Source organism: Nicotiana attenuata, unplaced genomic scaffold, assembly GCF_001879085.1.
Source record: "Nicotiana attenuata strain UT unplaced genomic scaffold, NIATTr2, whole genome shotgun sequence".
NCBI lineage: Eukaryota > Viridiplantae > Streptophyta > Magnoliopsida > Solanales > Solanaceae > Nicotiana > Nicotiana attenuata.
Genome location: NW_017670967.1, coordinates 93,886 through 108,396, shown reverse-complemented (window position 1 = coordinate 108,396; position 14,511 = coordinate 93,886). Strand labels below are relative to the sequence as shown.

General features: G+C 35.8%; 2 protein-coding genes across 2 annotated transcripts; one reads left to right on the top strand and one right to left on the bottom strand.

Moving 5' to 3' along the window:
- Nucleotides 1-9,035: 9,035 nt before the first annotated feature.
- Nucleotides 9,036-11,042, bottom strand: LOC109244892. Its single transcript, XM_019412052.1, has 3 exons — nucleotides 9,994-11,042; nucleotides 9,654-9,939; nucleotides 9,036-9,548 (listed from the first exon to the last, which is right to left on the bottom strand). Exons 1-3 carry the CDS (start codon nucleotides 11,040-11,042, stop codon nucleotides 9,036-9,038), a joined length of 1,848 nt encoding a protein of 615 aa, XP_019267597.1.
- A 1,488-nt stretch (nucleotides 11,043-12,530) lies between these two features.
- Nucleotides 12,531-13,309, top strand: LOC109244896 (protein GLUTAMINE DUMPER 2-like). Its single transcript, XM_019412055.1, has one exon. It carries the CDS (start codon nucleotides 12,587-12,589, stop codon nucleotides 13,067-13,069), a length of 483 nt encoding a protein of 160 aa, XP_019267600.1. The 5' UTR covers nucleotides 12,531-12,586; the 3' UTR covers nucleotides 13,070-13,309.
- Nucleotides 13,310-14,511: the final 1,202 nt, after the last annotated feature.

The window sequence follows — 14,511 nt, the reverse complement described above, 5'->3', positions numbered from 1 at the left end:
GTTATGGGTGAATTTATTTTGGTTCGAACCTCGTGTTTTGACCAAGCGGGCCCGGGGTCGGTTTTGCAAATTCCGGGCAGAATGTTAGAAAGATTATATTTAGGTATTTGGGTTGGATTGTTGAGTATTATTGATGATATTAAATCAATTGTGTATAGATACGATTGAATTGGAGCTAAATTCGAAAAGAAAGGCATTGCTTAAGGATTGAATTGGCCGTAAACCTTCGAGGTAAGTGTTTGGTTTAACCCTAGCTTGAGGGAATAGGAGTTGAGTCTTGTAGCTAATTGCTATGTGATCGAGTACGATGTATAGGCATGGTGACGAGTATCTATACATTGATGTCTAGCATGACCGTGAGTCCTTAAATGTGATTACCATGATTTGTTTGTGAACTCCGTGTTTATTGGAGGATTTCTATTTGTTGTGAATAACATGTGGACGGTAATATGATCACTTGATTCCTGGGAGCATTGGCTCGAATTGTGATACGAATATTGAAAGTATACGAAATGACTTGATTCTTTGGAGCGTTGGCTCAAAATAGTAAAGTGAATTAAAGGATAAGAAAAGTAAGAAAGAGAAAGCGTTGTTGATTATCCCCAGCCGGGACGTTGGGTTGCATTTGTTGAATTCTTTCCCTTGCCGGGATGTTTGTCAAGTATCTGCTTATTTTATGCCCTGTAATTGTGATTGTTGTTTGGGAAGTCAGACTGTTAAATGATAGTGAGGATCGGGTTGCGCGCCGCAACAATAATATATGAGGATCGGGTTGCACGCCGCAACAATAATATATGAGGATCGGGTTGCACGCCGCAACAATGATATTGTGGAGCGGGTTGCACGCCGCAACAATGGTAATTATGGAGCGGGTTGCACGCCGCAACAATTATTGAGGCTATGTGTTTACATTTGAGTATTGATTCCTTGTTCGCTGTGAACCTAAGCTATTTTAGTTGTTACTCTGGATTGCTGTTAACATTGTATCTCCCCACAGCATGTTTCCCCCCTCCCATATTGCTAGTTGTTTGGTATTTTGTTCCCGTTGTATATTTATAACTGCACAGGTTTTATGTGATGTCCAGTCTAGCCTCGTCACTACTTCGCCGGGGTTAGGCTAGACACTTACCAGCACATGGGGTCGGTTGTGCTGATGCTACACTTCTGTGCATTTTTGCACAGGTCCAAGTTTTGAGGAGCAGCAGCAGCAGTAGTTCGGGAGCAGGCTTTCATTATTACGAGACTGAGGTAGCCTTGCAGGCGTCCGCAGGCCCGGCGTCTCTTCTTTATGTTTTCTTTTTTTTTTGACTGTTGCCTCATTGTTTTCGAGACAGACAGCTGTTATATCTCTTTCAGATCTTTGTATTTAGTTTATTCTTAGTGGTTCGTGAGTAATGTGACACCAAATCTTGGGTAGAGGTTGTTTTTGACTATTCCGCATTTTCTTTAAATTCATCATTTTAAGACAGACTTACGCTACTGTTTTTATTAGACTTTATGTGCTAGATTGATGTTATAAACTGTTAAAGATAATTATTAGTGATAGAAAGGTAATGAAGTTGGCTTGCCTAGCTACCACGAGTAGGCGCCATCACGACTCTGATGGTGGGAAATCCGGGTCGTGACAGGGCTTCAGATAATGGCCCGCTAATCCTAAAGCCCAAATGTTGCTGCTAGGCACCTAAACCTCTACAGAATTTTGTCTATATATATCAAAGGTCAATTGTTATAGAGCAATTTATGTTATATACTTACTAAAGACAAACTAATTACCCGCTTTTACCTACTCTTAAAATAGTTACACTATACACCTAGCCGACCAAAACTATTTACCCGTGTACCCATTTTTCTTATTTATTCTTCTACTGCAACTATGCAGTTTAAAGTTGCCTTGTACTTTTTCTCTATATTTTTCTTCTCCCTTTCTCTTTCTTCACTTTCTCTAATTGGATTATATCCCTCCCTATAATCTCTGGTCAATCCACTTTTTCTATCTTCTCTTTTTCATGTATTCCAGAAAAATAAAACTAGAAAGTAAATCTATAAAAAAAAAATATCAGGGTTTCAATAGTTTCTTCTCAAAATTCTCAATCTCATTGAGCTCGATAGATTTTGGCTTTCTCTATATGAGATTTTTATCCAACGTCACGCGTGATCCTCGTACTAATCACCTAAAACACCCGATTACTTAATTGGATGTTGTGTTCAAATACTTTCTAAATGAACTATTTAATGGAATTCCATGGAGGTATGATTCATTGCATAAGCTCTCATTGAGTTAATTAGATTATGTGATAGCTGATATTATTTCAGTTTAATAATTGAATTAAAAAAAATTAAACTCTTTGCGTACAATTGTATACTCTGTTGGTATAGCTATATACTATATTGGTATCATATGTTAGTTGAAATATTTTTTGGTTGTATTAGCTACATTTAATTGGTACACTATNTTATATTCATTGCATAAACTCTCATTGAGTTAATTAGATTATGTGACAACTGATATTATTTCAGTTTAATAATTGTAAATTAAAAAAATAAACTCTTTGCTACAATTGTATACTCTGTTGGTATAGCTATATATTATACTGGTATCATATGTTAGTTAAAAAAAATTTTGGTTGTATTAGCTACATTTAATTGGTACACTATTTGATTTTTCTTTAGTAACAGTAGAATAGTATACTATCTTGAATTTTTTTTTTTAATTTTCCTTTATGCATGTGTATTATGTAACTATTTTGATTTTTTCTTTATGCGTTTGTTTTATATAATAGTATTATAGTATAATATCTTGAAATACATTCTTATATTAATATGTGGTACACTATTTTGTGATTTTTCTCTTTATGCATGTGTATTATGTAATAGTACTATAGTCATATATAGTTGCCTGAATTAACTAGTAGAATTATATACTCTATTGGTATAATTATATGTCATATTGGTATCATATGGTAGTTGGAATACTTTTGGTTGTTTTAGCTGCATTTTTAAGTGAATTTTATTCTGAAATGATTTATATGATCATGTTTTGCTGTATTGAATTTTCTTGTACCTATGGATATAGATTTTATGTATTATGTAATAGTTTTTATAGTTATGTGCAGTTGTTGGAACGACCCCGTACAACTATATACCCTATTAGTATAGTTATATACTATATTGGTATCATATGATAGTTGAATCATTTTTTGGTTGTATTAGCTGCATTTAATTGGTACACTATTTGATTTTCTTTTAATAATAGTAATATAGTACAATATCTTGAAATACTTTATTTTATTAATATGTGGTACACTTTTTTTTTATTTTTCTCTTTATGCATGTGTGTTATGCAATAGTAGTATGGTCATATAATTGCCGGAAATTAACCAGTAAAGTTGTATACCATGTTGGTATAGTTATATACCATATTGGTATCATATGGTAGTTTGAACATTTGTTTTGGTTGTTTTAGCTACACTTTTGAGTGATTACTATTCTGAAATTATTTGTATGAACATGATTTGGAGTGCTGGAATATTTTTGTGCCGATGGACATAGATTATGTGTATTATATAATAGTTTTTATAGTTATAGGCAATTGTAGGAATGACCTCATACAACTATATACCCTATTAGTGTACAGAATGAGCAAGTTGTTTTGCAAATATTTAGCTTGCAATGCGAGCATGTAATTTTCTCATACTTTTATTGCATCCTTTAAAGTTTTGGTACAGTAGTATAGTCGTAGATAGTTGTAGCAATATTCTAGAGCAATCATATACTCTGTTGGTATACATGTATACCGTATTGGTATCATATGATACTAGAAGTCTTTTTTGCTGCTTATACTTTTAATGCATTTTTCAATATTTTAATCATTTCTATTCTAACTAGTATATATGGAGATTTGTGGCCATAGATTGTGTTTTTTTCTCCATAATTGGTTGTGTTACTTCTAATGGTAGAGTGTGTACTGATATTTGTAGGGAAGGAGATCAAAGTTTGCATGGCAATCACGTGTTGATTCTTAGAATCTGATTATGTAATTTATGATGCTCAGCAGCAGTCAGTGTGATATTCAGTGAATTAGATCAAGTGACAACTGGTATTATTTCAGTTTAATAATTGAATTTAATAAATGAGAAAAAAGACAAAGGTATATTATACTAGTTATATTTTAAAAAAAAGGTGAACAATTATTTACTATATCAATTATTTTTTTTTATTGTATAATAAAAAATAGTGAAAACAGTAAATGAAATTGGATTATAAAGAGAAAAAGAATATAAAAGAAAAAGAAGTTAAATGAAATTAGAAAAGGAAAAAAAATGAGAAAAAAGAAACGGAGAAAAGAAAGAAAAAGGGAAAAAAAGAAAGGAGACATAGAAATAAAAAAATTGGAGAAAAAAGAGAAAATTCCCTACAAAAATTACTATGAGTAGGAAATGTAATTAGTTTATGGGTAGAAAAACAAATGGGTAGACAGGGATAAATAGTTTTATTTTTGTGGGTAGCTGTGTCATTCCCCCATTGTTATAGGGCACAGTTGCATTAGATCTGGTGTTTCACGTTTAGGTGGAGGTTAATGACAGTGTAAAGAAAAATGTGAAATTTAAAGAATCAGTATTAATTTTAGCTAATCACTAAGTTATCCAACTATATAAATATATTATTGGTAGCAAAATGATATAAGTCCAAACAGAGCGAAACGGATATTAAGATAGTACAGCTAATTTCAACTAATTTAAAAGTGAGTCGTCACAATATGTCGTTCATGTAGAAGTAGCTTGTTAAATCTGTGATGATTTATACAACTAATACACAAAATTAAAATCTTTATGCACAATGAATAAAGGCATATGAAAGGGGTAGTCCATTGACACAATGAATAAAGGCTGCTCAATAGATTCTTGCTTAATAGATTTGTTGAAATTAGGAGACTCATGACCAACTGGCTCCTACCCCCACCAAAAATACTGCTAAATAATATTTACTCGGCATTTTAATTATAACTTTATTTATTGATCAAAAAGAATTTTTCCTTTTAAATATTATAATACAATACTTTTAGAAAGTGAACAAACACTAGCTGGTGGTAGATGATGAAATGAGATTCAACAAAAGTAGAGTAACAAATTTGGATATGGTTGTGAGTTTCCAAATCTAAAACAGTAACTGTCCTTTCACTCAATGTACGGCCATCTTCATCTACTCGTACAATATCCTTAATCATTTGCCCATGCCAATGCTGCAAGTATGGTTCAAGTGACAATGGGTCCAATCGGATGAAGCCTGAAGTGAAATCTCGTTAATTTCACTTCTTTCGTATATATTAGTCGAGTCACTGAGTTTCCAACACTACATAATCTAGTGAAGAAGAACTTCATACGTGAAGAATTTTTAGGTTAAATGGGAAAGAGGCGGAAGAGAAGGCCTTGTGAGTAAATGCTCGAAATTTAAACAATTTTGTAAAAAATTTAAACACGTCATTTGTCAAATTCTGAAGCAAAAAAAAAAAAGAAAAGTTAACAACATGATATAAAAAAGTATATATTCAAAGGTAGTTATATTGAGGGTGCAAAAATGCATACGACTCCATGTTCTAACATTAAGATAATTTTAAAGTCATTATATACTCGAATACACTATCTTGAACCATTGTTTCCACTTGCAACAATTTTAATGATGGGATAGCCCTATTTTGTCCTTTTGGCATGCGGAACCAATAATAAAGAACGAGGCAAAAGGTTAATGCGTTGTACAACAAAAAATGTATTACTGTTATTTAAAGAACTTTATTAAAAACAGATAACGGCGAACCATAATCTACTCTTTATACAATTCTAATATTCTTCCACCAATGCATTAAAAGGCATCTCACGCAAATAAATCTATATTTCATTTCACGTAGAATTGGCCTAATATTAAATTGAAGGTATTTCTTTGCTTTTTTTAAAATTAATTAATACCGTGCATGGAGATTTTTTAATTCTCCCTCATACGCAAAATGTTTGCCACTTTTTTCGTCATGAGATTCATAGTAATAGTGCTTTGAGTGATAAATTTTTAAAAATTGCAACCTATGGATATGTATGAATTAGAATAGAATCAAATCCTAATGCAACAAATACGATCTGATATTTATTTTTGTTGTTGCTTTACCCACCAAGCGTATAGTTTATTCACTTGTTTGCTTAATGATTGAAAAAGAGAAAATGAGAGTGCGTTTTCACTGTAGCTTAGATGTGGATTTAACTGTAAAGCTTCGATTTGTACCAGAAATCAAAGAAGAAATTGTACATTAGGCTTGAGAGAAGAAGGAACAAAGAAGAACAGTGCTGTAATTTTATTCTATCTTCTGTACAAAAATGAATTCCTTCAGTTCTGAAGGTTCTAGAGTTTGTATTTATATACAGGGGTAAAAATGTAAAGAGCTAATGCTAATTATGTGGGCCGACTCGTCAGAGTGTGGGTTGCTAAGTAATGTGGGCTGCTGAGCCCAATACGAATAAATACACTACAAACTGCTGCATAGACTATGTAACTCCAACACCCCTCCCCCCCTCAAGTTGGAGGGTGGGCACACACCCAACTTGGCAGCCAAAGAATGATGAACTCCACCTGTCAAGCACTTGGTAAAAATGTCAGCCAACTGGGAATTAGTAGAAACATGATGTAAAGAGATCAAACCATCAGTCAACTTGGTCCGGATAAAGTGACAGTCAACCTCTATATGCTTGGTGCGCTCGTGGAAAATAGGGTTCTTGGCTATGTGAATGGCAGCCTAATTGTCACAGAAAACAGGGAGAGGAGTGGAGACTTGTAAGCCCAAGTCGGAGAACAAACGGACCAGCCAAGACAACTCAGCAACAACTTTGCTCATGGCCCTATATTCAGCCTCAGCGGAGGATAAAGAGACCACCTGATGTTTCTTGGACTTCCAACTAATAAGACTACCACCCAGGAACACACAAAAACCACTAACAGAACGGCGAGAATCAGGGCAAGCAGCTCAATCACTATCACAGTAGCCAACCAAAGAACAATCAGCAGAATCATTAAGAAATAGACCAACATCAGAAGTCCCCTTTAAGTAGCGTAAGACATGTAAAGCAGCAGCCATGTGAGGGACTCTAGGTGTTTGGAGAAACTGACTAAGGTGTTGGATAGCAAAGCAAATGTCAGGGCGAGTATGGGTAAGAAAATTAAGTTTCCCTATGAGGTTGAGATATGTGTCAGGTCTGGGCAAAGGGTCACCAACATCAGAGTGCAACTTAGCATTCAAATCCAATGGACATACAACAGAAGAGACATCAGAACAGTCAAAATCAGCAAGTAAATCAGAAATGAACTTTTGCTGATGCAAAAGAACACCAGAAGAAAGATAATGAATCTGAATACCCAAGAAATAATGGAGAAGCCCAAGATCCTTTATTCGAAACTGGTCATCTAGAAAACTTTTCAAGGCAGCAATTTCAAGCATATCATCCCCCGTTAGAATGATATCATCTACATATACAGTGAGAAACACAGTAGACTGAGGTGATTTCTTCATAAACAAGGAGTAATCATTTAACGAATGGCTATAACCTCTAGAGCAAAGGGCATGGGACAATTTATCATACCATTGGCGAGAAGCCTGACGTAAACCATACAAAGATTTATTCAATTTACACACCAAAGTATGAACAGGAGATTCAGAAGCAACAGACAGCCCTTGGGGGAGTTTCATGTACACCTCTTCATCCAAATCACCATGTAAAAAAGGCATTATTGACATCCAATTGGGAACAAAGACCATTTCTGCTTAACGGCATAAGCTATAAGACATCAAATAGTACACATTTTGACGACAGGAGAAAAGGTTTTATGAAAATCAATACCCTATATTTGTGTATATCCCCGTACGACTAGCCTAGCTTTGTATCTTTTCACACTACCATCAGCTTTATATTTGATTTTATAAACCCATTTACAACCAATTGGCTTCTTACCTTTGGGTAGTTCTACAATATCCCAAGTCCCATTAGCCTCCAATGCCTTAAATTCTTTCCTCATGGCTTCCTGCCAAGCTGGATTGGCAGCAGCCTGAGCATAAGAGTGAGGCTCAACTGCATCATGTTGAGCAACAGAAGTGGAGGCAGTAGAGGAGCAAGAAATAGAAGGGGGAAGTTGAACTACATAGTTTTGAAGATGAGAAGGGAGATGATGACTTCTAGTAGACTTTCTGACTGCAGGGAGAGGTGAAATAGGAGCTGGTGCAGGAGCCGGTGAATTGGAAGTAGGAGAAGAAGTGACAGAGGGAAGGGAAGAAAAAAGAAGGAGAAGGAGGAGGATCAGAGGAAAAATTAGAGGTAGAGTCATCAAGATAAGAAGGGAAACCGGGAGGAAAAAGAGAAGAATGAGATGAAGAGGAAGAATAATTGAGATGGAGGGGGAAAATGGACTCATGAAAGAGGACATCTCTGGAGATAAAAATAGACTTGTTCTTAAGATTGTAAATCTTGTAGCCTTTTTTGCAAAAGGATAACCAATAAAGACACAAGGGACAGCCCTAGGTTAAAATTTATCCCTATGACACTTGGGCACACTTGCATAACAAAGGCAACCTAAAGTTTTTAAATGACTATAAGAGGGTGCTTTGCCATAAAGAATTTCAAATGGGGGTTTGTTAGATAAAACAGAGGAAGGAAATCTATTTATAAGATAAGTGGTTGTTAAAACACAATCCCCCCAAAATTTTGTTGATTGGAACAATAGAGCTCTTGATGTTTCCAGCAAGTGTCTATGTTTTCTTTAAACAATCCCATTCTTTTGTGGTGTATGAGGGCATGTAGTTTGGTGCAGGATCCCATTATCAGGAAAAAATTGGCAGGCTAAGTTTGAAGAACCAAGCTCCAAGGCATTATCACTTCTGATTGTTTGAACAGAAAGATTAAATTGTGTTTTGACCATGGCAATAAAAGCTTTAAGTAAAGTAAATGCATTGCTCTTGGAACTCATTAAATGTGTCCAAGTGGCCCTACTAAAGTCATCTACGATTGTCAAAAAATATTTAGCACCAGAATAAGTTTGGGTATGATAAGGCCCCCAGTATCAATGTGAATGAGTTGAAACAGAGAAGTAGAGTTGGATGTACTATCGGGAAAAGGCAATCTAGCTTGTTTGGCCAACGGACAGATAGAACAAATAAAAGGCTGTTTAGTAGACAAATCAGAAGAAACAGAAGGTATACACTTCAATTTTGCAAAAGGAAGATGTCCCATTCTATTATGCCAAATCATATCAAGATTATTCACATGTTGTACAGAATGAACATATGCAACAGAGGGAACCACACTTTCATTTAGGCTACAGACAGAAGTATTCAAAGATGAGCTAGATACATTCTGCACAATATTAATATTCAAAACAGAATCAGAAAGGGATGAACTAGATACATTCTGACCATCATTATTCAAAACAGAATCAGAAGGGGGTGAATTAGAAAGGTGATGAAGTTTGTATAGCCCTTGGTGGAGTCTACCAAGAACCAGAAGCTTCTTCCTGGAAAGGTCCTGTATCAAGCAGGAACAAGAAGTAAATATGACTATGCTATAAAACTATTGAATCAACCTATGCACAGAGATGAGATTGTACTTGAAAGTAGGTATGTAAAGCACTTTGTGCAGGACAAATGAAGAATTCAGAGTGAGTGACCCTGTGCATGTGACTTTTACTTTGTATCCATTAGGTAGGCTGACTAAGTAGGGAACAGGAAGTGGAGTAATGTTAAAGAGAAGTTCTTTAGCAGAGGTCATGTGATCAGTTGCTCCAGAATCTACTATCCAAACACTTCTAGCTACACTAGTTAACATGCAAGCAGAATAAGCAGCAACACCATTAAGCTCAAGCAAAGAAAGATTACTACCAGCAAAATTAGCAGACCCCTCAAAGTTGGGTGGAGGACTGGAATCAACAAGACTGGATTATTGCATCAAACTCAAGAGTTGGGAATAATGCTCCATGGTAAGACCAGGTATACCAGAAACTGGACCATTGGAACCAACATTTGCAGCATTAGAGTTTTTAGAAGACTCAACATTTGCAGCAGTCCCAAACCTTCTGCCCTTGGTAAACTTGAAACCTTGTGGAAATCCAATCAATTTATAACACTTACCGATTGTATGACCACTCTTTTTGCAGTACTTGCAGAATAAATCTTTGTTCTGATTAGAAACCAGCCTCTGATTAGGTGAGTCAAAATTAATCTTTTGAGTGTACTGCCTTTGGGGCTGAAAATGAGGAGGAAACCTAGTAGGTGTAGTTGCATTTGCATTGAAAGATGCTAGGTCAGGTGTGAAATGAGTATTGGGAGTCATTTGTCTCTGCTTTTCATCTTGCAGAAGAATGTTATACACATTATCAAGCGAAGGGAGTGGATTCATCATGAGGATGTTGCTTCTAACAGTTATATAAGTTTCATTCAGGCCCATTAAGAATTGATGAACTTTATTTTCTTCATCTTCCCTCAACAAACTCTCCTTTGCAGCACAAGTGCAAGTATTTGCATGATTTGAACCCATAGCCCCCAATTCATTCCATAATTTCTTTAACTTGTTGAAATAAGAAGCTATATCAAGAGGTCCCTGACATGTGGAAGCCAATTCTTTTTTAATTTCAAATTTCTTTGTTTCATTAATAGTTCCATACCTATTGTTCAACTGTTTCCAGATGCTTTCAGCAGTGTCAGAATATTGGACACTCTCAGCAATCTCAGGTGTGAGTGAGCTGGTTAGCCAGGATATAACCATGTTGTTACATCTATCCCACTGTTTAGACTCAGGGGAACCAGCAGTCGGCTTAGGAAAACTACTATCAATGAAAGCAATTTTATTCCTAGCCGACAAGGATACAATAATGCTCCTTCTCCACCCACCAAAACCACAACCAGAAAAAGGAACAACAACTAAGGACATCCCAGGTATATCAGATGAATGAAGAAATAATGGACTAGAAACACGTGGTATAAATTCAGAATCAGCAGTAGTACTACTAGACCCGTTTGTCATGACTGAAACTAGACGGAGCAACACCGGCAAAAATATACCGCGAAAATCAACAGAAATGTACCACAGGGTTTAACTTCAACCAACAGTGCTCAATAACCAGTAGAAGCAGTATAAAAATAAAATGTGTTTACCAGCCTTCTTCGCAATCGGAGAAGAACGGCCTTGAAAACCCTAGTTTCGAACCTTCTCTCGAAACCGGAGAATCTTGACAAAATACACTGACAATCGGAGTGAAAGCTTAACAAAGTGGAAGAAAATCACTGTGAAACCAACAAATCTTCGCCGGAAACCAATAAATCGACGATGTGAGTGAACCCCGATGAAAATCAGACCTGAACGGAACTTGACGAGGGTACCATCGATCGGCTCGAGAGATGAAGATCTACAATATTCCGGGCTCTGATACCATGTAAAGCTTCGATTTGTACCAGAAATCAAAGAAGAAATTGTACATTAGGCTTGAGAGAAGAAGGAACAAAGAAGAACAGTGCTGTAATTTTATTCTATCTTCTGTACAAAAATGAATTCCTTCAGTTCTGAAGGTTCTAGAGTTTGTATTTAAATACAGGGGTAAAAATGTAAAGAGCTAATGTTAATTATGTGGGCCGACCCGGCAGAGTGTGAGTTGCTAAGTAATGTGGGCTGCTGAGCCCAATACGAATAAATACACTACAAACTGCTGCATAGACTATGTAACTCCAACATTAACTGTTGCACCTGAGCCCAATTTAAGGCCCACACTGGGGCCCAATCTAAGATACATTTTCATATTTTTCATTATCATGATAGAGAATAGAGAGTAGAGACATATTCATTGTGGGAAATAGGATTAAAATTAAAGTTGAGTGTAGAGATGGAAACAGAGAGGATCAGAGTTCCCTCTAGGCTTTCCCATGTTTTACCTTTATATGGCCAAATCAGTGACATATTGACATTCGAGAGAAAGAATAGCATGCAAGTGGAGATGTGACAGTATTGTTCCCTTTGCTCCAATAAATATTTATCCGTTGGATTACGTTGCAGAATGCTATGTTAGAAATATTTTATTTGTATGTATAAGGTAAAATTTAGTTTTTATCTCTATATTATGTTTTGAATCTCTTTGTCAAAACCGTCAATGGTTAATTTTCACTAGCTACAATTTTTATTTTTTTTTCCTTTTTTGAACCCCTTAATAAAATTCCTTCCTGCCTCCGCGACTCACAAGAAGTCTTTGTTCCTATCTTATGTTATAGCTCTAATATATTTTGCTGGGCAATGCTCTTTCTCTTCGTAAACAGTTATTCCATTCATAGAAAATGAAGTAATCATATTCTACAGTAAAAGATTGCTTATTCGCTTTTCCTAAAAATATATACTATATGACGATCGAGTACTAGAACCTTATATTTTCTCTTAAAAAAATTGTTTGATCCCCCATTAATATTTATTCTATTCTTGCAAACCTCTTATAAATAGACATATACCTTCTCGACACTTCTCAAGCCAATTAAGCAAAAACAGAAAAAGCAAATCAGTTCTAAAAAGAAAAGAACATAAAGAAAATGCGAACTGTGAGTGCCTTTATTGCTACTCCATCAACAACAGAACTAACCGTAAAAACTACATTTTCACCGCCGGCGGGTTTTCAGAGATCGCCGTGGCATTCTCCCGCGCCGTATCTCTTTGCCGGCGTAGCAGCCATGCTAGGGTTAATAGCTTTTGCTCTTGTAATCTTAGCTTGCTCTTACAGGAAACGCTCCGGTGATGATCCTGAAGCCGGCGCCGGCGCCGGCGAGGACGATAACTTAAAAGTCATGCCGGTTTTTGAAGAGAAAATAGTAGTGATAATGGCGGGTGATTTGAACCCCACTTTTTTGGCGACGCCTATATATATGTCAAGCAAAGGTTCTTCGTTTGGGAATAAATGTGAGAAGGAGAGTGAAGAATTAAATGATGAGAAGCTGAAAGAGCAAGTAATTGCAATGGAAGTTAGGTACCAAAAAGATGAAGAATTACAACATAGTAATGGAGAGAGCAGCCACTGAGCTCAAAACAGAGTCTTCTCTTCCTTTTTCTTTTCTAAAATATATATTTGTTTTTTTTTTCTTTTCTCAAAATCCTTCCTTTTATTTGGATTTTCAATTTTGAGGTTCTGGAGATTGTAATTTTGTTGAGACAAGAAAGACTGCCATAATTTTTCATTTTCCTGTAGTTTGTATTTAGCCGAATTTAATTAGATTCAGAAATGACGCAATTGAAGAGATAAGCAGTTTGAAAAAATTAAATAAAACCAGTAATCCGTCCATTCTAATTCATGTGACTGAATTTGGCATAACACAAAACTTAAGAAATAAAAAAGCTTTCGAGACTTGTAATCAAAATATGACATAATACTTGTGTTGGTATAAGAATTTTGAAACTAGTGCTCTCATACATGCAACAATATTGGGGTTAAATGATTTTGAAATTGACTAATAAGATAGTAGTTATATATAGCGGTGGCAAAATAGATTAAAAATTAATTATTCATTCATATTATTCATTAAAAATTGTTTGGATAATGTATTTTTTAAAAATAGGTCAAATATAAATAAAAATCATATTATCCACTAGATAACCAAGGAGTTTAACTTTTACATTTGCAAAGACTCTGTCAAAACTTTAGCCATTGAAGGGAGCTTCACCGTGAAGAAGAAGAAGACTGATTTGGGAATTTTCCAACTGATATTTCATTGTAGTAACTAACTACTATATACATCCATACAAAATAATAACTATGACCACTCTATGCTCTAATATGTACACTTTGGTCCTAACTAATTGGATAAACAAACTAACTAGTCTAAGTCTAATTACAAGTAACTTCCAATACTCCCCCTCAAGCGGGTGGATGAAGAATGTTCAAGACACCCAGCTTGCCTAGTAAAAACTGATGTTGCCCTGAAGGTAATCCTTTTGTGAGAAGATCAGCTTGCTGATCCTTAGATGACACATATTGAGTAGTGACCAGCCCTCTTTTGATGTGTTCTCGAATGAAATGGCAATCGATCTCAATGTGTTTAGTCCGTTCGTGGAAGATAGGATTAGCAGCTATTTGCATCGCTGCTTTGCTGTCACAAAACAGTGAGATTGGTTGCACAATGGATACTCCTAATTCTGAAAACAAACCAAGCAGCCATACAACTTCAGAGACTGCTGATGCCATGCTACGATACTCTGCCTCTGCACTGCTCCTTGACACAGTGTGCTGCTTCTTTGACCTCCATGATATTAGGGAATCACCAAACTTGACTGCATAACCACTAACTGATCGTCTTGTCATTGGACAAGCTGCCCAGTCTGAGTCGCAAAAAACANTTAAAGTATCTGCCTCCCTCTCTTTAACCAAAATTCCCCAATTCCTGGTCGTAGACCTTAAGATAGTCTTACCACCCTAAGTAGCCAGCATCCATCTGGACTTCTTAGGCATTTGCATAACTGGACTCAG